The 25,455-nt window shown below is 52.7% G+C and overlaps 1 protein-coding gene across 2 annotated transcripts; it reads left to right on the forward strand.

Moving 5' to 3' along the window:
• Positions 1 to 3,426: 3,426 nt before the first annotated feature.
• LOC109740139 (AAA-ATPase At3g50940) lies at positions 3,427 to 24,565 on the forward strand. 2 transcript variants are annotated; one of them, XM_045234823.2, is made up of 3 exons: positions 3,490 to 4,737; positions 24,017 to 24,120; positions 24,218 to 24,565. In XM_045234823.2, the coding sequence occupies exons 1-3, from the start codon at positions 3,754 to 3,756 to the stop codon at positions 24,246 to 24,248; spliced, it is 1,119 nt and encodes a 372-aa protein (XP_045090758.1). In that variant the 5' UTR covers positions 3,490 to 3,753; the 3' UTR covers positions 24,249 to 24,565. The 2 variants fall into 2 exon arrangements, with proteins under 2 accessions (XP_020154764.1, XP_045090758.1); XM_020299175.4 differs by lacking the exons at positions 24,017 to 24,120; positions 24,218 to 24,565 and adding an exon at positions 6,239 to 7,328 and having other exon boundaries at positions 3,427 to 4,737.
• Positions 24,566 to 25,455: the final 890 nt, after the last annotated feature.

The following is a 25,455-nucleotide window of genomic DNA, read 5'->3' on the forward strand; positions in this document are numbered from 1 at the left end:
ATAAAAACACTATAAATAACAATAGGAAAACATGATGCAAAATGGACATATCAACTCCCCCAAGTTTAGACCTTGCTTGTCCTCAAGCAAAAGTTGATATCGAAAATCATGTCCACATGTTTAGAGAGAGAGGGGTGACGATAAAAACAAAATACGGACATAGTAGCATCATGCTTATTATTATAACAGCAATAAAATTTATCAAAATTTTCTCATGAGCAAGTAACAATTCATCACAACATCGAAATATAAAGCATAAACTTTATTGAAAACTAACATACTGTCTTCTCAGTCAACAATGCAATTGCAATTCATCATATTTTCAGGAAGGGTCTCATGTCGGAGCTTTTTAGCAAGTCCACATACTCAACCATCATTTAGTTTTCTATGACTGCTAACACTCACAACATATATATGGAGCAAAAGGTTTCAGCAAGACACATAGAAAGACAGGGGCTTATAGTTTCGCCTCCAAACTTATTCACCTCAAGGGTGATATCAACAATATAACTCATGATCACTCATATTCAACTGGATATATGTGCCTGGATCTTTCCCCACCACATGATGCTTGCAAAAAAGAAAAAGAAAAAGGAATAGAGGAGAACACTTTGACTCTTGCATAAAAATTAAATGCATAAAGGTAAAAGATAGGCCCTTCGCAGAGGGAAGCAGAGGTTGTCATGCGCTTTTTATTTCTGGATGCACAAGCTCTTAGTGCAAAAGTACATCACGTTGTATTGCCCCTTATGATAGCAACCTTTATTATGCAGTCCGTCGCTTTTATTACTTTGCCATCACAAGTTCGTACAACGCTTATTTTCCCTTAAACTAAAATATCATACATATATAGAAGCAATTTTTATTGCCTTATGCACCGATGACAACTTACTTGGAGGATCTTATTTAATCCATAGGTAGGTATGGTGGACTCTCAAAACATGAATTTGGGTTTAAGGTTTTTTGGATGCACAAGTAGTATCTCTACGTAGTGTGGATTTTTGGCTAGCAAAGATATTGGGCAAGCACCACATGTTGGAGGATCTATGACAATATAACTTCTATGTGAATATGAACAAACATAAATCATAACGTTGTCTTCCTAATGATTAGCTAGCAGTTTCTCTGTCATACCCAAAGGAATCTCATAAACAATATTTTCAGTAGGTGCAGTAGGTTGAGGAGCAACTCTTTGTGCTTCCGGTTGAGGTGAAAATACCACGAACAAACCCTCAAAGGATTGTTTTCCATAATAACAAGTAACATTAAATTTCAGCACATTATATAAATTTTTCCTTACCAATTTCCACTTACCAAGAGCGCTTTGCTCCCTGGCAATGGCGCCGGAAAAGAGTCTTGATGACCCACAAGTATAGGGGATCAATCGTAGTCCTTTCGATAAGACTTCTCCCATGTCCCCAAGAACAAAAGTAACTACTCACACAACATATTCATGCTCAAGATCAGAGGAGTAATAAATAGCATAATGGATCTGAACATATAATCTTCCACCAAATAACCGGCTAGCATCAACTACGAGATGTAACCAACACTATTAGTCACCCACAGGTACCAATATGATATTTTGATACAAAGATTGAACACAAGAGATGAACTAGGGTTTTTAGATGAGATGGTGTTGTTGAAGATGTTGATGGAGATTGGCCCTCCCACGATGAGAGGGTTGTTGGTGATGATGATAGCTTCGATTTCCCCCTCTCAAAGGGAAGTGTCCCCGGCGAAATCGCTCCGCCGGAGAGCAAAAGTACTCCTGCCCAAGTTCCGCCTCAAGACAACGGTGCTTCGTCCCGAAAGTCCTTTCCTTATTTTTTTGGAGCATAAATGCCTTATGTACAAGAAGATGGGCACCGGAAGCAAGCCAGGGTGCCCACTACCCACCAGGGCGCGCCGGGGGGGCAGGCGCGCCCTGGTGCCTAGTGGGCACCCGGGTGGTCCCCTTTGGTGTTTTTTATTCCAATATTTTTTATATATTTCAAAATAATTCTCCTAAAATTTCAGCTTATTTGGAGATGTGCAGAATAGGTATCTCTGACATAGCTTTTCCAGGTCCAGAATTCCAGCTGCCGATAATCTCACTCTTTGTGTAAATGTTGCATATTATAAGAGAAAAGGCATTAGAATTACTCCGTAGAGTGTTATATTGCATAAAAACACTATAAGTAACAGTAGGAAAACATGACGCAAAATGGACGTATCACTCCCTGAAGATGGAATAAAGTTCTCCCCACCTAGACCCCGTTCCGGTGGTGCGTCTAGCATCATCGGTAGGCGTGTGGAGTTGTGTCTCCGGCGGATCTGTCTTTGATGGATTTGCTCGGATCTGGTCGTTGCTCGTCTATGTTCATGTGTCTTCAGGTTGGATCCTTCTGATCTACTCCCTCCCTCCGGTGAAGAGTGTATGTTTGGCTTTTAAAATTTGTTCACAGAAGAGTGTGCTTGTATCTTCCCAATGCACTTTAAAGTAGAAAAAATGATTTTCTCTCATCACACGGTAATCAAGACCAATAACGTTCTACACATGGTCTTCTTAATTTCTACATGCACTTAGCTCATTGGGGTTGGGTAATTAAGAGGAAAGAGATGGTGGCTTGCATCTTCCCGATGTATTTTTTACTCCACTTCATAATTTGTCATATAATTTCTATATGTACACTATTCACTGGACGGATGGAGTACGCTACTCCCTCCAACCATCTATATATGGCCTAATGTGTTTTTTAGGCTAACTTTGATCACATATTAGAGCAATAAAATATGACATACAAATTACTTAAAGCATACCGTCAAATTTGTATGTGAAAGAAGCTTCCATGATATAATTTTCACGTTACATATATCTCATATATTATTAATCTTATCAATAGTCAAAAGTAATCTCAAAAAACGCATTAGGTTCTATATATATGAATGGAGGGAGTACTCTTCATCGGCGACAGTTGCTGTTCTGGTGCGTTGGTACTATGGGGCATTAACACGACGACTTCTCGGCTATCTATTACAACAAGTTTTGCGCGTCTCCAACGAGGGAGAGACGATGACAGCGGCGCGTCTTCGGCTCGCTTCAGTGCTTATAGTCGTCGCTAGGTGGTCTATGTATCTGTACGTTTATCAAGACCGCATAATGTGAAAATTATATCGTTAGAAGCTCCTTTCACATACGAATTTGATGGTGTGATTTGTGTAACTTGCATGTCATACATTATTGCTCTAACACTTGATCAAAGTTAGCCTCGAAAAACATATTAGGCATTATATAGATGGATGGAGGGAGTATCTAATTTTCATTATTTTTAGTGTTTAGTTTTATTGAGATCGAAAGTTTTCCCATAAAAAAAAATGCGCTAACTAGTCGCTTTGGGAGTCGTCTGTGCGTGAAAAAACGCCACGAGGACGTGCTGAATTGATGGCCCTGCAAAGACTTTGATTGGGGGTCACTTTTGACGCCCTTGGTGTGGGGCGGTCGGTTGAAGTTTCGAAGAAACCAGTCACTAGGTTAAGGGGTCGCATCCGTGGTCTCCACCTGGAACCTACTAATCTCCTTTGTGAAGTTGCAGACACCGATCACAGCGAATGGTCAATCATCAATCCCCATTAGAACCGACCTCGATTTTTTTTTTCCGACTCTAATTAGAGGATCTCCTCAGTTGCTCCACAGAACCAACTCAAGCACCTGATTAGAAGATCGAAACCTTAAGCAAACCCCCACCGCTACAGCGTGAGTTGGAGCCGGCCATGGCCATGACATCCCCGAACAGCAGAGCGCTCGAACGGTACAAGAGCGCCGTAACGACGGCAACTTCCGTGCTGGGCGCGGCCATGCTGCTGCGCCGGGTGCTCGCCGACGTCCTCCCAGGCACGGCCCTCGGCGCGCTGCTCCTCCTGCCGCCAGCCTCCGCCCGGCGCCACGCCGTGCTCATCGAGGAGTTCGACGGCGCCCTGTACAACCGCGTCTTCTTGGCGGCCAAGGCGTACGTTTCCACGCTGCTCGCCGCGGCACCGTCCGTGCCGCTGATGAAGGCCAGCCTGCCTCGTGGGGCCGATGCGGAGCACGTCCTGCTCGCCCTGCGCCCCGGCACGGCGGTCGTCGACGTGTTCGACGGGGCAAAGGTCACGTGGCGCCTGAGCAGGAAGCACGACGGGGGCGCCGGCAGGCGGCGGACCACGGAGGACGCGCGCGAGGTGTTCAAGCTCAGCTTCGACGCGGAGCACAAGGACATGGTGCTCGGCTCCTACCTGCCGGCCGTCATGGCCCGCGTGGAGGCCATGTCCCAGGAGCAGAGGCAGACCAAGCTGTACAGCAACGAGTGGGGCAAGTGGCGGACCGTGAGGCTCCGCAACGCCTCGACGTTCGCGACGGTGGCCATGGACGCCGCGCTGCGGCAGGCCGTGGTGGACGACCTGGACAGGTTCTTGACCCGGAAGGAGTACTACCGGCAGACGGGGAGGGCGTGGAAGAGGGGCTACCTGATCCACGGCCCGCCCGGCACCGGCAAGTCCAGTCTGGTCGCCGCGATCTCCAACCACCTCCATTTCGACGTGTATGATCTCGACGTCGGCAGCGTCAGGTCCAACACCGAGCTCAGGAAACTGCTGATTCGGATGAAGAACAGGTCCATACTGTTGGTCGAAGATGTCGATTGCGCCGTGGCGACGGCACCACGGAGGGAAGCGACGGGAAGCTCCGACGGGGGCAGCCCTGCTTCCAAGAATCACAAGGTTAGTTTTAGTAGTACTATAATCCAACTCATGTTGCAAGTTGCAATGGACAAATCCAACTCATGTTGCAAGTTGCAATGGACGACGAACAAACTGCTTTAGTCCTTTGGACGCCGATAACTGCCACACGTGTGGTGTATCAGGTGGTTGTGCCGCACGTCCTGTGTGGCACGGAGACGACTCCGCCCGCACGACCGCGTACGGGCGCGCGCAGCCACAGCCCGCACGTCCGGGCGAGCGAGTGCGCGGCCCGCACGACCCGTCTCGGCCGTCGCCCCTCCCCGCCTGCGAGCCACACACCCCGCGTGTCAGTAACCACGCGTCCGCCGCGATTGCCATGGTCCGGACCTCTTCGGTTGCCATGTTGCCATGTTGCTGAACTGCAGTTGCCATGTTGCTGAACTACAGTTGCCATGGTTGCTCAACTGCAGTTGCCATCTTAGGTCAAGTGCCGGATGCCATTTTTGGGCAACTGCAGCTGTTGCCATGTATGGTCTGGTCTACTACAGTTATCATGATTTGAAAAACTTTAGGAGTTGCCACCTACTAACACTGGACAGTTGCCATGTAGCACTAAAAAACATGGCAAAAAACATATTTAGGTAAAAAGAGAGTTGTCATCTGCTTACAAGCACGCTAGGGCAGTTGCCATGTACCCTGCAAAAAACATGGCAACTGATAGCTTTTGGTGTGTGGGAGAGGAGACGGGCATGTGGGCGATGGTGGTATCTTTAGGAGTTGCCACCTACTAACACTAGACAGTTGCCATGTAGCGCTACAAACAGACGTGGCAACAATAACATGTTCCGGGTAAAAAGAGAGTTGCCATCTGCTCATGCTCACAAATAGGGCAGTTGCCATGTACCATTCAAAAACATGGCAAATGACAGCTTGGGTGTGGGAGAGTGGGAGAATGGGCAGTCGTAGGAGATGGGGAACAGAAGTGGTGCGCGGCGTGCGGGCGCGACAGCAGTTTCATCGCACGCCCGACTGGCGAAACGTTGACCGCGGAGAGAAACCGGCGTGCGGGCGAACTCCCTCACACACACGAGTTGTCCTACGTGGCACACAAAATCAGCCTTTTCATGCCAAAATTCGTGCAAAAGGCGCTGGACGACGATGGAGGCGTGTGGGTGAGTTGTCTAACGTCACACGTGTGGGCGTTAGTGTTTTCGTTAGACTATTCTTATTACTAGTAGTATTTTCTTTTTCTAGAAACGATTCTTGCCGGCAGAACTCTGTACTCCAGCACTGAAACAATCAAACAAAGCTCTGGGTGACTGTATCGCACCCTCACTGAACACGAAAACGACAGCACTGGTTTGGTTTGCTTCAAGTACCAGCAAGTCACTGATCTGGGTCACTGTATAGGCAACAACTCTATAGTCGTTGCCGTGCTACTGTTGTTTGTCCAACAAGAGCAGTTGCCACTTCATTTCATGTGGTTTCCAAATCGATTGTCACCTACTCCTACCAACTAAGCTGGGCGTTGCCTTGCCAGGTCACTCTGTCCGGGCTGCTCAACATGGTGGACGGCCTCTGGTCCAGCAGCGGCCATGAGCGGATCCTCATCTTCACCACCAACCACAGGGACCGGCTCGACCCGGCGCTGCTCCGGCCTGGCCGGATGGACATGCACGTCCACATGGGCTACTGTGGCTTCGTCGCCTTCAGGGAGCTCGCGGCCAACTACCACGGCATCCAGGACCACCCGCTCTTCCCGGAGATCGAGGCGCTGCTGCGGGAGGTGGAGGTGGCACCGGCGGAGGTCGCCGAGAGGCTGCTTATGACCGACGATGCCGATGCCGCTGTCGAGATGGCCGCGAAGCTGCTGAGAGGCAGGAAGGCGGGGACCGGGGAAGATGGCGGGTACATCAAGCAGAAACTGCACGTAGGGCCTAGGCGCCCGCGTCGGCCCCCGGCTGCAAGACGGGCGCTGCTTGACGAGGGAATTGGTGGGTCCTCACGACGAGGCCAGGGGCGTGGAGCAGGGACAGGGCGACGTGGCGGAGGTGAGGTGCGCGGACGAGGACGGCGATAGACAATCGTACTCCCTCTGTTCAAGTGCACAGGGGTCTAAATAAAAATTTAGTATCCAAATATATATAGTAAATCACTATGCATGAAAGAAACTTATCATTCTTCGCCACCATTAATTTGAGCGGAATTTGTTGTAGTTTTATTAGAATGTTCATGGCCGGCTCATAGGGGCAGGGTGTGCATGTGTGCGTTTTATAGGGGTGAGTGTATGTGCGTATATATGAGCGTGTCAACGCTCCTGACAAGCAGGACCCGCAGGGCAGCGACTACGCCAGCCAACGCGCTGCCCGGCGGCCCCCTCGAGTCAGGCGACCCAGCCCACGTACCAGCGGGGCGGAGTGGACGCGTTGAAGCCCACCACACCACTACAAGTAACGGACGACCAGGAGGAGACGAGCATCCAGTGGATCAGGAACGACCCGGCGGCGCCTACCTACCTTCCTTCCCCGAACCCTAGTTCATCCCTGTTCTTCCATTCGAGCATCGCTCCTGTAATCGATTGTAATAGCTACTACTTCAGAGAGCTTAATAGATCGATCCCTCCACCTTGATCCTTTCATCTGGTATCAGAGACCAAATCCTACCTCCCTCTTCGATCCGCTCTGGCTCACCTCATCGAGACGAGAGGCCTGCGACAAGCACGCGAGGCCATGGATCCGAGTGTCTCGGCCTTCCTCACCCGCTTCGAGACCAAGATCGAAGCCGCCATCGGCGTCCTGACCAAGGCACAGCAGTCTACGGCGACAAAGATCGACGACCTGCTCGCTTGGCGCCCCGATCTCGAGCGCCGGGTGGCGGATCTAGGCGACGCCGTCACAGCTCTGCAACAAGCACAGGTGCCCCCATCAGCCCGACCCGATGCGGATCCGGTGCCTGAGGGCGCCGACGCGGTGCTCCATCCACGAGGGCCCGATCGCCACGGCGGTTTCCAGATCAAACGGGGGCCACCGGCGGCGTCCCTCACGACGCCGCCGCCGCCGCTCTCGGCTAATGGTACGACCACCGATCCCATCACTCCAGTACTGTTGTCTCCTTTCGGCCGCGCCAGCCAGATGCTCGCCGGTCTCAGTCAGGCGCATCCATCCATCACTTCTCCCCAATTTTCGGGCGAGAGCCCGAACCTGTGGAAAACTTTGTCTGAGCAGTATTTTACCATGTTCGGGATCACACCTGCCTTCTGGGTGCCCATGGCAGCCCTCAATTTCACCGGATCAGCAGCCGTGTGGTTGCAATCGATCCAAAAACGCCTAGGCGAGTTCGACTGGGATTCCTTCACTACCCTCTTGAGCACTCGTTTTGGCCGTGATCGCCATCAAACTCTCATACGCCAGTTTTACACCATTCGCCAAACCACGTCTGTAGCCGACTATATTGAGAAATTTGAGTTGATCATCAATCATCTGAATTCTTACTCTGATTCGATTCATCCTTACTTTTTTCTTACTCGTTTTGTCGAGGGACCGAGGAATGACATCTGCGCGGTGGTTCTGGTGCAACGACCACCCGACCTGGACAAGGCCTGCGCCCTGGCTCTGCTCCAGGAGGAGGTGGCTGACGGCGCGTTTAGTACTCTGCCACAACCACCGGAAGTATCACCGTGCCCAGGGGTGCCGCTACCGCTGCCTCCACCACCACCGGCGCGCCACACCGCGCCCACTGTGGCCACCGATCACCGTGGCACGGATGCTGCACGAGCCGATGCATCCAAACTCAAGACGTTGCGCGACTACAGACGAGCCTGCGGCCTCTGTTTCAAGTGTGGCGAGAAGTGGGGTCACGATCATGTGTGCTCTACTTCTGTACAACTCCACGTCGTCGAGGAACTGCTCGAACTGTTCGGCATCGACAACTTCATCGACACAGAGATCCCAGCGACGAGCGGCACCGACGACACTGTCATGGCGATTTCCATATCTGCCGTGACAGGGGGAGTCTCTTCAAAAGCATTTCAGTTACACGCGTGGATTCAAGGCCGCGAGGTGCTGCTGCTCGTGGATTCCGGCAGTTCCAACTCCTTCATCGACTCCAAATTCGCAGAGTCCCTCACCGGCGTCCAGCCTCTATCACAACAGGGGCGTGTCCAAGTCGCTGATGGCGCCGAGCTGGTGTGTACATCATTTGTACCCAGTTGCGCCTGGTACTCTCAAGGCCAAGAATTCTTTACCGATATGTAGGTGCTCACGCTGGGTACATACGAAGCCATCCTGGGAATGGATTGGCTCGAAGAGCACAGTCCCATGACCGTGGACTGGCGCGCGCGATTCATCGAGATCCCCACCCCGGCAGGACCTCTACGCCTTGTCGGGCATGATGCTGCATCAACAACGTGCGCGTCCATCAACAATATCCAACTGCAAGGCCTCTGCAGCAAAGGGGCCATATCACACATCCTCCACCTCTGCGTCGTTGCGCCAACAACAGAGCCGTCTGCACCAACCCCGGCCTGTATTCAGTAAGTTCTCGATGACTTCCCTGACGTCTTCGCCGAGCCCACAGGCCTGCCACCTCGGCACACCAGTGATCACCGGATTCCTCTCATACCCGGTGCGCAACCTGTGAACATACGGCCGTACCGTCACAAACCAGAACTCAAGTCTGAAATTGAAGAACAAGTGGAAGAGCTGCTGCGTTCTGGGATCATTCAAAGAAGCACTAGCCCATTTTCATCACCAGTCATTCTCGTTAAGAAGAAGGACGGGGCATGGCGATTTGCATCGATTACAGGCATCTCAATTCCCTCACCGTGATCGCCAAGTACCCTGTCCCCATCATCGAAGAACTCCTCGATGAACTCCACGGTGCAGCATGGTTCTCTAAGCTGGATCTTCGCACCGGCTATCATCAGATTCGGCTAGCTCCTGGAGAGGAGTACAAGACCGCATTCCAAACTCACCAAGGCCACTTTGAATTCAAGGTAGTCTCATTCGGGCTCGCAGGAGGCCCGGCTACTTTCATTGGGGCCATCACAACAACTCTCAAGCCGCTCAACCGCGTCTGCGTGCTGTCATTCTTCGACAAAATCCTCGTCTTCAGCAAATCGCTCCAGGAACATGTCGACCACCTACGCCAAGTACTCACACTCCTTCGCAGAGATAGCTGGAAAGTCAAATTCAGCAAGTGCGCTTTTGGACAGCAACAGATATCTTACCTTGGCCACACCATCAGTGTGCACGGTGTCTCCACTGAACCGTCCAAGATTACTTCAGTAACGAATTGGACGACACCTACTGACGTCAAAGGAGTGCACTGTTTCTTGGGTCTCGCAGGATATTACCGTCGTTTCGTCAGAAACTTCGGGGTCATAGCTCGTCCATTGTTCAATCTGCTCAAGAAGGGAGTCCCATTCATGTGGACATCTACCACGGATACTGCATTTCAGGTGCTCAAGCAACAGTTAGTCTCAGCTCCTGTCCTAGCGTTGCCCAACTTTCAGCAACCATTCACAGTCAAGACTGACGCAAGCGACCGCGGCATTGGGGCCATCTTACAGCAGCAAGGGCATCCGGTCGCGTTCATGAGCAAAGCGCTCAGCCCTCGCTACCAAGGGTTATCCACTTACGAGAAAGAGTTCTTGGCTATTATTGTGGCTGTCGATCAGTGGCGCCCGTACCTACAGCATGCATAATTTGATATTCTTACCGATCAGAAGAGCTTGGTCCACCTGGAAGAGCAACGGCTCACAACCCCCTGGCAGCAGAAGGCATTCACCAAACTTCTCGGCCTGCGCTACCGCATCCGTTACAAGAAAGGCATAGAGAACGTGGGTGCAGATGCTCTGTCACGAGCCAACCCAGCTGATACTCTAGCTGTAGTTACCTCTTGCCTGCCCGCTTGGTTGGATGATGTGATCAGTAGCTATAACAACAACCCGCAGGCCATGCGACTGCCGGAACAACTGGCTATCAAATAGGACCCGAAGAAGCGATTCTCTCTCCAGCAGGGCATCATTCGCTTCCGTGGCAGGATCTGGTTGGGAGGAAGCACACACGTTCAGCAAAAAATTATCACAGCCTTCCATGACAACGCTCTGGGTGGACACTCGGGATTCCCAGTGACCTACAGGCGCATCCGACGGCTATTCGCCTGGCCTAAAATGAAAGCACAGATCTTACAGTATGTACGGTGCTGTCCAGTATGTCAACAAGCCAAGCCCGACCATGCTGCATCTCCAGGTCTGCTCATGCCACTTCCAATCCCAAACCATCCATGGGACATGATTTTCATGGATTTTTTAGATGGCCTCCCTCAGTCAAGCAAGTTCAACTGTCTGCTAGTCATCGTCGACAAGCACACCAAGTTCGCCTACTTCCTGCCTCTCGCACATCCGTACACTGCTGCTTCAGTAGCCCAACTGTACATCAATCAGGTGTACAAAATCCATGGCCTGCCCGGTTCGATTGTTTCAGACAGAGACCCGGTCTTCACAAGCCATGTCGGATTTCGGGCTCCGGCAAAACCCTTGAGGTTCGAACACTGGGGTGCGCACGAAGATCTTCCCTCTACCTAATCACGCCCTCACCCTCACCGCGATCTAAAAGCCTAGCTCGACGAACCCACAGAACAAGAGACACGAGATTTATACTGGTTCGGGCCACCGATGTGGTGTAATACCCTACTCCAGTGTGGTGTGGTGGATTGCCTCTTGGGCTATGGATGAACAGTTACAGGGGAAGAACAGCCTCCTGGGGAGAGGTGTTCTTGTGCTTGGTGAGTGTGAGGATGGTCCGAAATGCTCTCTCGATCCGCTCAAGGTTAGATGAGATGAGATGAGATCTCCCCTCCTACGATGGTGGCTAGTCCTATTTATAGAGGCCCTGGTCCTCCTCCCAAATATTGAGCGGGAAGGGATGCCTCAACGGCCAATTTGAAGGGGGACAACTAGTACAAGCTATCCTGACTAAAGGTGGTCTTCGCCTGGCAAAGGCTCTGGTGGTGACGTCGTCTTGGGCTCCACGGTGACCTCCATCCTGCCGTCCTGCTGGTCTTGGTCTCGTTGCACCGATATGGAAACCTTTGCCTGATGCCTCGGGACTCTTCGCCTGCGCTTGCCTCTTTAGCACCAAAGAGGAAACGAGGACACTGTGCTCGCTGGCGCCCGCCTGGTCTTAGTCGTCATGGCTTACGTCATAGGAACCTCGCGAGGTTCCCCTTGCCTTGATCTCTCCGCCCCTTGTGAGCCAGCCCGGTGAGGCTGCCCCCGAGGGGGTCTTGCATCGTCCGCCTCGCGAGGCTTGGCCCCTCGCGAGGGTCTTGAGTGTTTGCTGTTGAATATGGGTCGTACAGGGCCGCTGGTGGAGCCACGCCGTGGGCCGCAGGCAGGCAAGTCTGGGGACCCCCGTTCCTAGGACGCCGACAATAGCCCCCGGGCCCAAGGCGTGCTCGGACTTGGCTTCGAGGCAAAGCCAAAGGGCAAGTGCGGAGCGCCGCGGGCCCCAACAGCCTGCGGCCTTGGTCGACGCGTGGCGATTGATTGGACGTGGGCGTCTCCGCTTCCCCACGTTGCCTCGGCAACTGCTCGACTGACAAAAGACTGGCGCGGGCAACTTTTGCCTTCATTGCTTTCCTTCGTCTTGCTCCAGATCCCCTACTCGCTCCTTGCTTCTGAAATCTCCAGATCTGCTTCAATCCCCTTCCGAGCCTCCGACCAATGGCGCCCCGAAAGGCCAAGGCTGCCTCGCCGCCTGCCTGGTACGAGCCGGCTCTGCATGCGCCCAATGTCTTGGAGAAGAACCTCGCCATCACGCGCCTGCTGACGGCGGGGGAGAACAACGAGAAGGGGAAGACCGAGCTCCGGGCTAGCTCCGCCGAGCCAGAAGCTTCGAAGAGCACCTTCTACCCCTTCTTCATGAGCAGCGTCGTCGCGGGCTTGGTTCCCCCCTTCTCCGACTTCTTCTATGTCGTCCTCCGCCATTACAGGTTGCAGGCCCTTCATCTCCATCCCAACTCCGTCCTTTTCTTGTCGATCTTTGCCTTCTACTGTGAGGCGTATGTCGGGGTGATGCCGTCCGTGGCTCTGCTGCGCCACTTCTTCTTCCTCCGAATCAACGACGGTCATACCTCTGGGTGCGCCAACATCATCGCAGCCGGCAAGGCCAACACGATCTCGAGGGCTGGGAAGAAGGCCGAGGGCTTCAGGAGTAAGTGGGTCATGATGGATGCCAAGTGTGTCCATCCGCGGTTGACGCTGCCGACGGAGATACCCCAGTCCGACGAAGGGTGGTCTCGCGCGAAGCCTACTGATGACAGGGCAAAGTTGGTGCTGGAGAAGATGACTGCCGACCTGAAGCTGGGCAATGCGAAGGCGGCGAAGCTGACGGGGGCCATGCTCCTGAGGGAGTTCCTGATGCTGCGCGTGGCTCCGCTCTAGGCGCGCTAACACCCCTTGTGGATGCTTGAGGGCGCAGAGGATAAGCTTCGCTTGAGTCCAAAGGCCTTGTCTGAAGAAGAGCTAGCTGTGGCTTTCCGCCTCCTGGTCGGGGACGACCAGGAGTATCCGCCGAGTGCTTTCGTTCCTTTCTTCCTTCGCGAGGACGGGACGCAGGTCGCGGCCGCCATGCCCACCTTTGACGGGCGCGGGCTGGTGCCGCCGACGCCCCCTGGGGTCCCGGTGGCGACAACGCCGGTGGTCGTGTCTTCTGGTGATTCCCGCGGGGAGGGGGAGAGGAAGAAGACAAGGAGCGCGACTCGGAGGCGACCCCCGAGGGGATGGGGGAGACCTCCCCTCTGCGCAAGGCCGACATCCTCCGCACCTTGCCTGACGACGACGACGAGGCCGACATCCCCCCGGAGAGGGAGGAGCCGCCCGTGGCTGGGGGTTCCTCGAGGCCCAAGGCCAGCCCCTAGAGGAGGCCACTGGCCGAGGTTCTGACGAGGGGTAGGTCGGCGCTGATCTCCCGAGATGATGCCTCTGCTCCGTCACCGCCTGGAGCTGCTTCCGGTCCATCTGCTGCCCCTTCTTCCGCTCCTGGAGCCCGCGCGCCCACGCCTCAGGCTGCGAGGCTCTCAGGCTTCAAGCTTAACAAGCGGAGGGACTATACTGCGGTGGACCAGTAAGTGTTCTCGCCCTGCCTTGTTCTTGCTTATGCTGCTGATCCTTGACGCCGCTTCGTTGTGCAATTAGGCCAACGCCCGCGGCGAAGAAGAGGAAGGAGGAAGCGGTGGTACTGCTCGGGTCCAATTTGCCTGCTGAGGCTACGTCTCCCTTCGTGGAGAAGGGCAGCATCGGTGCTCGCGCCTCTCCGGCTCGATCGTCCTCACGAGGCTTGGGGGAGCGTCCTCAGGAGGAGTCATCCCCCGTGGCCCCGCTGGCTCCGGAGGTGCCAGCGTCCAGCTCGGACGCCGAGGTCCCCAAAGCTCAGGAGCTCCCTGCCTCCAAGGCCATGGTGACGATGTCGCCTCCTCCCCCTTCCGCCGCACTGCTATCTTCGGGTCCTTCCGCCTCTCCTGACATGCTGGAGCGCGCTCTTTCCGCGATGACCCTGCTGCGAGAAGATCTTCAAGGTGCCGACCCCCACCTGGTAGCCGGGCGCTTGGAGCTGGTCTCCGGCTGGCTTCACTCAGACGTGTTCGTTCGGGCGGCGCTGAACCAGGCAGCAGCCACCTCCGAGAAGGACAAGCAGGTCGCTGCTCAGGCTTCATCCGCTCGCGAGGTGGCGCTAAAAGATGTTGAGGACGCCCAGGACCGCTGCCGGGTGCTGGAGGCCGAACTAAAGACTCTGCGCAACGAGCGTGCAGAAGAAGCTCGCGGTCGCAAGGCGGAGGAGGAGAAGATGAAGGCCCGGGAGGACGCCATCAAGGGTCGCGACGCCGAGCTGGAGCAGTTGGTGAAGGTGCAGGCCGCGGAGCGCAGCCGGCTGGAGAAGCTGGGGCAGAGGGTGGAAGCGGAGAAAGCTGAACTTGACGCCAAGGCGAAGGTCCTGGCCGAGGAATGCGCGGCCTTCGAGCTCCTCGAGGAGAGGTCCCGCATGGCACTGCGGGCACTCTACGAGAAGGGCTTGGAGGAGCCGCTTACCACCAATGAGGAAGGCCCCGCCCAGCTGCTTCCCTACCTGGTCGAGGCGCTTGAGTAAGTCGTGAGCGGTATCGGCCCCATGGCAGAGGAAGAAGCCCGCATTCTTTCCTCAGCCGCGTTGACGCGCGTCTTCAGCCACCTCCATCTTCGCGATCCTGCCGCTTGCCTTGACGAGCTGCTGGGGCCTGTGGACGACGAGCATTGCGCAGCCGTGAAGGGTCAGGTGGAGGCCCTGCTGAAGAAGTTCCGCACCTTCGCTCCCACGCCCTCGACCGGCGGTGCAGGTGAAGGTGACGCCACCAAGGAAGAAGCATCCCTTGGGGGCGACAACGGTGTCCAGGGATGACGAAACGACTTGTTGGCGGCTCCTTTCCTGTTTAACTCCTGCAACATGCATCATGCCTCGTGGAGGCGTTTGAACTTGCGTTTGGTATTGGGAGAACAATATGTCTTGTAATATTTGCTTGAGATTTTGCGATTTCCTTCCCATTTGCTTTACGTTCTACGTCGGCAGAGCCCGACCCCGTGCGTACCTCAGCCGCCGTTGGGTCGTCCGGATCACTAGGACGAGACCAAGGGGTGAGGGGCTACGTGGTCAGTTAGGCTCCTGAGTCGCGATGCTCAGGAGTCCCCCTTGACGCACAAACAGCTTACGGAAAGGAGATGCAGGAATAGGTCTAGTGTTCTACGTCGGCAGGGCCCGACCCCGAGCATACCTCAGCCGCCGTTGGGTCGTCCGAATCACCAGGACGAGACCAAGGAGTGAGGGGCTACGTGGTCAGTTAGGCTCCTGAGTCGCGATGCTCAGGAGTCCCCCTTGACGCTCAAACGACCTTCATACCTTTTTCCTCGCCGAGGCTCCGCTCGGGAGGGCGCGCGACGACCAGGTCCGGGGGACCTAGCAGGGCGGCGTACGCTTGGGCGTGACCCAAGCACAGCCCCCGTGCCCAGCCCCCTCGCGCGACTCTCCCGAGGGGAGGTGTTGCGATGAGGCCAGACACTGAGCTCAAGGGCTCCCTGAGGTTGATACGGCCAAGGGGCCGCCCTCAGTTGTTTATCACCAGCGCGGAGCATAGCGCTTCCGCACTTGCACGGGCATAACCGCTCCTCGGGAGTGTCGACTGCCAGCGCGGAGCATGGTGCTTCCACTGGTGCGTGGGTGAGGGCTCCCTCTGAGTGGAGCCCCCGGGGCGTGTACAGCCCCGCCCTGACACGTGGCTTGCACGGCAGGGCTAGACGAGGTGTGTCTAGGCACTCGTGAGCCAGCGCGGGACTCACGAGGCCCTACCTCAAGGTGGGTTGCGCTTGATCTTGGTTCTTGTTGACTGTGGTGGTCCTGTGAGATGATTAGACAACCTACGCCGAACGAATCTCCTGAGGTTATCACATGAGAAGGCAAAGCACCAACGACCCCAGGAGGTGACGTGAACGGGACCGGCCCGCCAGACAGAGCTCTGCCGTTGGATTTATCGACGCTGCAGGGACGGGTCCGAGCACAGACGCCGTGCCTAGCCTTCTTATGCGAAGGATCCTAAAGAAAGACGATCGGCGCGTGGCTCCCATGGTGGGTGACAATCAAGCAGGTGATAATCATAGATAGATTATGCATGAAAAGAAAGCTAGCTTAGGTAAATGCAAGAACGATATACGCCACTGGGTTGGACCCTAGCGGCTTGGGGATGATGCAGCCCGAGGGGCGCCCCCAGTAGAGTAAGCTAAAGACGTAAAAGGGATACATGCCGCAGGGACAGGCCCACGTGGCCTGGGAATGATGCAGCCCAGAGGGCGCTCCCAGCTAAATAAACTTGAAAAATGTCACTTGGTTCCGTTGTCAAAGGGCTGTCGGGGTAGCTGAAGACACGTGGCGAAGGGGTTGCTCCTCACGAGCCATCGGGGCCCTGAGCCTCGGGAGGCTCTGGGGGTCCAGGAGGTTCCTTGAGGACCGTCTCCATCTCCGCCAGGACTGCGTGATGCCCTGCCTCCTAAGCCGCCAGGACGCTCCGCAGGTTGCGCAGGAAGGCGGATGCCACGCTCGGCAGGCCGAATGGCATGAGAACGTAGCTGTGAGGTGGGCCCTCGCAACATCCCATGCGCGAAGGCCAGAAAAGCTCCTGAGATGCGGCCCTGTTGAGCCCTGGGATGTCGATGCAGACGCGCAGCCCGCCATCCTCGCCTGGATGGGGAGCCGCGCCAGGTGAGCGGCGATCGCCGCGCATGGCCCTTGCATCCTGCAGCTCCTGAGTCGTCTCGGCAATGAACTCCTGAGCGTTGGGCGCTCCTCGCCCGGTGTCCTCCAGAGGGAAACGTGCCGCAAAGCACGCCTCCATGTGGTGCCCGAGCGCCTCCCTCGTGATGTTGGCGAGGTCCGAGGCCCTCCAGAAGAGAGCCCCCAAGCCCTGCCCGAGGAGGGCGCCAGGCGCGCCTTCCTATGCGAGGGAGGGAGGCGCCCCAGGCGCGGGCGCCGATCCTGACGTGGCACCGCTCGAGGCGCCGCTCCCCTGAGGCCTTGTGCGGATTAGCTGCTTCTTCTTGGGGATGGCCTCAGGGAGGGGGGGGGGGTACTCGCCCTTGCTGTCAGAGTCTTCGATTGCTGTGGCTTGGAAGGTGCGCTCAAGGGAGCACACCGCGTCTCTTTCCTCGCAGGGGACCGTGATGATCCCGCCGCTTCCTGGAATCTTGAGGATGTTGTAGCCGTGGTGAGTTACCGCCATGAACTTGGCCAGGGCCGGGTACCCGAGGATGGCATTGTACGGCAGGCGGATGTGGGCGACATCAAAGTCGATGAGCTCGTTGCGGTAGTTGTCACGCTGTCTGAATGTGACAGGGAGGCGGACCTGCCCTATCAGGGTGGTGGAGCCGTCGGTCACTCCTGAGAAGGGCTTGGTAGGGTGAAGCTGATCGTATGGCACTTGAAGGCTCTCAAACGTCCCGACGGACAAGATGTTAAGCCCCGCGCCGCCGTCGATGAGGGTCTTGGTGACTTGTACGTTGCTGATGATGGGTGAGCAGAGCATCGGGAGGGCGCCAGCGGTGGCTGCGCACTTGAGCTGATCTGCCGAGCTGAAGGTGATGGCGCACTTGGACCACCTAAGCGGGCGTGTGGCCTCGAGCCTGGGGAGGACTGCGTTCACCTCGCGAGCAAACTGCTTGAAGATATGCTGAGATGCTGGGGCTTGAGCTCCGCCCAAGATGCAGGCGATAGCACGCGGCTCCTGGAAGCCCCCAGCCCCCTCGTCCTGATGGTGGTTGTCATTTCTCCTGGGTGGTGGCGGCAGCGGAGGAAGACCAGCGTTGCCCTGAGGGCGGTCCTCGCGAGGTTGATCCCTCCAGACGCCCTCACGAGGCTGGTCCTGCCAGCGGTCCTCGCGAGGCCGGTCGCGCCACTCCTGGCGGGGGCCACGATCGTCCCAGCGCCCTCCGCCACGTCCTCCTCCTCGGATGTAGCCCCGGTCGTTGCGCTCGGGGCGTCGACCGAAGCGTCCATCTTGAATGGCCCTGAGCTCTTGACAGTCGTTAGTGTTGTGGCTGTGTACGTTGTGGAAGGCGCAGAACGGCCGACTGCTTTTGGACGACTCGGGATGGTCCCGGCCGCGCTTCGTGTCCGGCTCGGCCGCGAGCACGACCACTCCCTTGCGCTTCACGTCCTTGGCCTTGGCTTTCTTCTCCTCCAGGTCGGTAGCTGGGAGCTCGAGGAAGGAAAGGCGCCCTTCCTCAGCTCTCGCGCACTTGGTCGCCAGGTTGAACAGCTCCAGAGCCGTGCACAGCTCCTCGTGGATGGCGAGTGATAACCCACAAGTATAGGAGATCACAACAGTTTTCGAGGGTAGAGTATTCAACCCAAATTTATTGATTCGACACAAGGGGAGCCAAAGAATATTCTCAAGTATTAGCAGTTGAGTTGTCAATTCAACCACACCTGGATAACTTAGTATCTGCAGCAAAGTATTTAGTAGCAAAGTAATATGATAGTGGTGGTAACGGTAACAAAAGTAACGGTAGCAAAAGTAATATTTTTGGTGTTTTGTAGTGATTGTAACAGTAGCAACGGAAAAGTAAATAAGCGAAGAACAATATGTGAAAAGCTCGTAGGTATTGGATCGGTGATGGAGAATTATGCCGGATGCGGTTCATCATGTAACAGTCATAACATAGGGTGACACAGAATTAGCTCCAATTCATCAATGTAATGTAGGCATGTATTCCGAATATAGTCATACATGCTTATGGAAAAGAACTTGCATGACATCTTTTGTCCTACCCTCCCGTGGCTGCGGGGTCCTAATGGAAACTAAGGGATATTAAGGCCTCCTTTTAATAGAGTACCGGAACAAAGCATTAGCACATAGTGAATACATGAACTCCTCAAACTATGGTCATCACCGGGAGTGGTCCCGATTATTGTCATTTCGGGGTTGTCGGATCATAACACATAGTAGGTGACTATAGACTTGCAAGATAGGATCAAGAACTCACATATATTCATGAAAACATAATAGTTTCAGATCTGAAATCATGGCACTCGGGCCCTAGTGACAAGCATTAAGCATAGCAAAGTCATAGCAACATCAATCTCAGAACATAGTGGATACTAGGGATCAAACCCTAACAAAACTAACTCGATTACATGATAGATCTCATCCAACCCATCACCGTCCAACAAGCCTACGATGAAATTACTCATGCACGGCGGTGAGCATCATGAAATTGGTGATGGAGGATGGTTGATGATGACGATGGCGACGGATTCCCCTCTCCGGAGCCCCGAACGGACTCCAGATCAGCCCTCCCGAGAGGTTTTAGGGCTTGGCGGCGGCTCCGTATCATAAAACGCGATGAATCCTTCTCTCTGATTTTTTTCTCCCCGAAAGTGAATATATGGAGTTGGAGTTGAGGTCGGTGGAGCGTCAGGGGCCCACGAGGCAGGGGGGCGTGCCCAGGGGGGCAGGCGCGCCCCCCACCCTCGTGGACAGGGTGTGGGCCCCCTGACGTGGATTTTTCTTCCAGTATTTTTAATATTTTCCAAATAGATGTTCCGTGGAGTTTCAGGTCATTCCGAGAACTTTTGTTTCTGCACATAAATAACACCATGGAAAGTCTGCTGAAAACAGCGTCAGTCCGGGTTAGTTCCATTCAAACCATGCAAGTTAGAGTCCAAAACAAGGGCAAAAGTGTTTGGAAAAGTAGATACGACGGAGACGTATCAACTCCCCTAAGCTTAAACCTTGCTTGTCCTCAAGCAATTCAGTTGATAAACTGAAAATGATAAAGAAAAACTTTTACAAACTCTGTTTGCTCTTGTTGTTGTAAATATGTAAAGCCAGCATTCAAGTTTTCAGCAAAGATTATGACTAACCACATTCACAATAGCATTTAGGTCTCATGTTTACTCATATCAATGGCATAATCAACTAGGGAGCGATAATAATAAATCTCGGATGACAACACTTTCTGAAAACAATCATGATATGATATAACAAGATGGTATCTCGCTAGCCCTTTCTGAGATCGCAAAACATAAATGCAGAGCACCTTTAAAGATCAAGGACTGACTAGACATTGTAATTCATGGTAAAAGAGATCCAGTCATAGTCATATCCAATATAAATTAATAGTAATGGATGCAAATGATAGCAGCGCTCTCCAGCTAGTGCTTTTAATAAAAGGGTGATGACTCAACATAAAAGTAAATAGATAGGCCCTTCGCAGAGGGAAGCAGGGATTTGTAGAGGTGCCAGAGCTCGGTTTTGAAATAGAGATAAATAATATTTTGAGCGGCATACTTTCATTGTCAACATAACAACCAAGAGATGGAGATATCTTCCATGCTACACACATTATAGGCGGTTCCCAAACAGAATGGTAAAGTTTATACTCCCCCTCCACCAACAAGCATCAATCCATGGCTTGCTCGAAACAACGAGTGCCTCCAACTAGCAACAGTCCCAGGGGGAGTTTTGTTTGCAATTATTCTGATTTAGTTTGCATAAAGCATGGGACTGGGCATCCCGGTGACCAGCCATTTTCTCGTGAGTGAGGAGCGGAGTCCACTCCTCTTGAGAATAACCCGCCTAGCATGGAAGATACGGACAACCCTAGTTGATACATGAGCTATTCGAGCATACAAAACAAAATTTCATTTGAAGATTTAGAGTTTGGCACATACAAATTTACTTGGAACGGCAGGTAGATACCGCATATAGGAAGGTATAGTGGACTCATCTGGAATAACTTTGGGGTTTAAGGGATTGGATGCACAAGCAGTATTCCCACTTAGTACAAGTGAAGGCTAGCAAAAGACTGGGAAGCGACCAACTAGAGAGCGACAACAGTCATGAACATGCATTAAAATTAATAAACATTGAGTACAAGCATGAGTAGGATATAATCCACCATGAATATAAATATCGTGAAAGCTACGTTGATTTGTTTCAACTACATGTGTGAACATGTGCCAAGTCGAGTCACTTAAATCATTCAAAGGAGGATACCACCCCATTATACCACATCACAACCATTTTAATAGCATGTTGGCACGCAAGGTAAATCATTATAACTCATAGCTAATCAAGCATGACATAAGCAACTATGATCTCTAATTGTCATTGCAAACATGTTTATTCATAATAAGCTGAATCAGGAACGATGAACTAATCATATTTACAAAAACAAGAGAGGTCGAGTTCATACCAGCTTCTCTCATCTCAGTCAGTCCATCATATATCGTCGTAATTGCCTTTCACTTGCACGACCGAACGATGTGAAAATAATAAGAGTGCACGTGCATTGGACTAAGCTGCAATCTGCGAGCATTCAATAAACAGGAGAAGACAAGGCAATATGGACTCTTGGTTAAATCAACAATAATGCATATAAGAGCCACTTCAACAATTCTTCTCCTATCGACCCTTTGCTGGTGCGGAGCCTGCCCTTGATGCCCGCGCACCGCCACTGCTGGCGGCACGCGGTCATGTCGCGGTGGCGCTGGGAGCGCGGGGGCGTTCTCTTGCGGCCGGGGAACTTCTTGGCAGCTTCCTTCTTCTCGCGCGGGCGCCCGACGCGGTGGGTGAGGGAGTCCTGGACTAAGGGGTCCTCGGGCGTCCGGTCTGTTAGCCATGGGCCGGACTGATAGGCTGAGAAGATACAAAGACCGAAGATTCTACCCGTGTTCGGATGGGACTCTCCTTGGCGTGGAAGGCAAGCTTGGCGGCCGAATATTAAGATTCCTTTCTCCGTAACCAACTTTGTGTAACCCTAGATCCCTACGGCGTCTATATAAACCAGAGGGCTTAGTCCGTAGAGGCAACATATATACAATCATAGTCAGACAGACTAGACTTCTAGGGTTTTAGCCCTTACGATCTCGTGGTAGACCAACTCTTGTAATACTCATATTCATCAAGATCAATCAAACAGGAAGTAGGGTATTACCTCCACAGAGAGGGCCCGAACCTGGGTAAACATTGTGTCCCCCGTCTCCTGTTACCATCGACCTTAGACGCACAGTTCGGGACCCCCTACCCGAGATCCGCCGGTTTTGACACGGACATTGGTGCTTTCATTGAGAGTTCCGCTGTGACGTCGAAAGTAGGGTAGATGGCTCGCCTTGTTGTTAAGGACAATATCACCTCCGGAGGAGCCCTGGCTCTGGGCCAAACCCTCCGACTTGGCGGCTTTACCATGACCGCCTGTTCGGCCGTTAAGCCGACGATGACCTCTCGAGCCATCGAAAATCGTCTCCGCGTTGACTCCGAATACTCCAAACGGATGGATCCCACGGAGTTGTCGTCTTTAAACGAACTCCTAGATCGCATCGCCGCTTTGGGGGTCGCTACAGACTATGATCGGATCGGGCTTAAACCTGACCGGACAGAAATCAAATCTCCGCCGATCACCCATGAGATAGCAGTAGTGGAGGAGCAAGACAATAACTCTTCCTCTATATTGAGGGCGAACTATGTTCGGATTTCCGAGCTCGAGGAGCCGGATACCTGTCCGCGGAACGACGTGCACTGCCCTCCGAACCTAGAATCGGGCGACGGGCCTAAAACATCAGTTGACACCCCGAAGTCCGAACCATTAAGTTCGGAAGATTTACAAACTCCGGATCCCAAATCGGGTCAGGGTTCAGATTTAAAACCACCCACCCACCCAGCTATACGCGATCTTATGTACATACGACAGCAGTCTCAGGAAACGATCCATCACTTCTGGGCCAGATTCCTCCTTGTCAAAGACAAGATTAAAGATTGCCGCGATGAAGACCCAATCTCAGCATTCTGCAACAATTGCACGAACAAAGGAATCCTCAACGCCATCAACGGCTGTCGCGTATTACACTTTGCTGACTTGGCAGCCATAGTACAGAAGTACTGCGCAATGAAAAGCGCCTGAAAAACTCAGGCAACTCGTTGGGAACCACCGGTTTCAACTCGGCCCCTCGTCCGGGCAAAAAGGACGCACCCTCGTGGGGCGCCTGACCCAATCTAACATTCTTAAGAAGTTAATCCCCACTACTACTAATTCTCTCAACATGCAGCCCATCCATATCATCATCTAGCCACCTCAGCAAATTCCAGCCACGTCACTTCATCTCTCCATTATTTTTTCTTCTCCATGCTCACGTGACATCACTTGCTAGCATATTTTCCCCCAAGGTTTTTTAATTGCGCTTCTCTTCCTTTGTTCTTCAGGTTACCATCCACTGTGTACTGCCATTTAATTCCACTATCCCGAGCGTTCTAGAAGATTAATTGACAAAGTATTTGAGCGGCCGGCCGGAGTAGTGACCTCCCCGTTGGTCTTCCTCTCCTTTCCAACGTTTTGCCTACCACACGTCACACCGGCTAAATATTGTGGTTGCTACGCCGGGTAGGGCCTCCATTGACAGCCACCGCTTACAGGGCCGTTCGATCGACGTCCTCCCGTCCGCCTCGCTGATTCAGAGACACCATTGTACTGCAGCAATGGTGGCCTTTTTTGGGCAGCGATGGTGGCCTTATTAAGGTCTGTTCTTTCCTCTCAGTTCTTTTCCTGCAGGCAGTGCCGTCCTCACGATCAAACTATGGCTGTGTTCTCGAATTAACTCCTTGTGCCTGCACTGCCTGAGCCAAGTTTATGTACGTGAGCTGCAGCTGGGATCTTCTTTGATCGTTGATGTGAGCCCACTACAATAGAAGTTTTGATATGTATTTCAATTAGAGATTTAAATATCCTTTTTTCTTTATGCAGCAAATAATACAACATGTCATACTGCAGCCGTATTCGAGATTTAATCCCCTATGCTTCCTTTCCAAAATCTACGTCGACAAGGAATTTGATCAAAATCCTAGCAGGTTGAAAGTCTATTTGTTTGTGCAGAATAATTTTTATCTACAGCAGCAAGATATTTATCTATTTGATCATTGACCATCTTCTCAAACTCTTTTATAGGTCAGACATGTCACTATCTCTCCTATCATGAGCTCATAGCATCCAAATTATTCAAAATAAAAAGGAACTCATAGCATGGTACGTTTTGGCCCTCATAGCTAGATTTGGATAGGGTAATTAACGATTTGAGTCTGGTACATGCTGAACAAACATCTATTAGAAAGTATGCAGAAGAACGGACAACAAGAGAAGTATGTATCAGGCATCGAAATATGCAGCATGTACCGGGTGCATCTGCTGAATTGTATTTGTTATATTTATTCCATATTTTACTATGCAGAAGTGCAAACCAACGAACAACAAGAGAGGTATGTATCAGACATCAGAATATGCAGCATTTTATTATAGTAATCATGCATACCTTCTTAAGCTTTTGTTATTTGTCAGTCATAACAAGGAAAAGCTCCGTACAAGCACTACCACGGCACAAGGATTACACACCTCATATTTTAAATCATCCCCTTATTGTTTTAGATAAATAAACATACATATTATGTCATCTCGGTATCATAGACAATTTTCTATCCATTAGTATCTGTAATACATGTTATAACCATCTGTCATAGTGTTGTCCACAACTATACTCCATCACTATGTCTATTATTATATGATCTTATCTATGATTAAGCTTTATAGTTTTAGATCATGTGCCTATGAAGTCCCGCGGCAACGCGCGGGGTATCATGTAGTAGTAAATAAATCAAAGCCCATTATGGGGCACGGGACTGTTCTGGAGGGATGGCTCGATAGGCCATGCAAAATACATGCAACACCGGATACCACACCAACCCACAGCCTTAGAGCATGTTGGATACTCCGGCAAGTGGCCAAGAGCGGCGAAGATCTCCTCACCAAAAATACCCCAGAACAACACCCCCGGGAAGACGACGACCTCAGAGTATTGACGGTCTTCGAGACCCTTGCTTCAAAAAATCAGCGCAAAAGGGCACTACGCGACCTCGCCGAAGTCTGCCAAGTCGCAGCAATAAACCCCTGGAACGACACGGCCATAACTTTCAATGCCGATGACGAACCAAAATTCAGGACAGTCCGGGCACCAGCCGCCTTGGTCCTCAGTCCAATCGTGGATAGCTTCCGGCTCACCAAAGTACTCATGGATGGCGGCAGCGGACTAAACCTCATCTACGAGGATACACTCATAAAAATGGAAATAGATAGGAGCTGCATTGAGCAAAGTAGCACGACCTTCCGGGGAATCATTCCCAGTCGGGAGGCGC

The sequence above is a fragment of the Aegilops tauschii genome, chromosome 3 (genome assembly GCF_002575655.3).
Source record: "Aegilops tauschii subsp. strangulata cultivar AL8/78 chromosome 3, Aet v6.0, whole genome shotgun sequence".
NCBI classification, from domain to species: Eukaryota; Viridiplantae; Streptophyta; class Magnoliopsida; order Poales; family Poaceae; genus Aegilops; species Aegilops tauschii.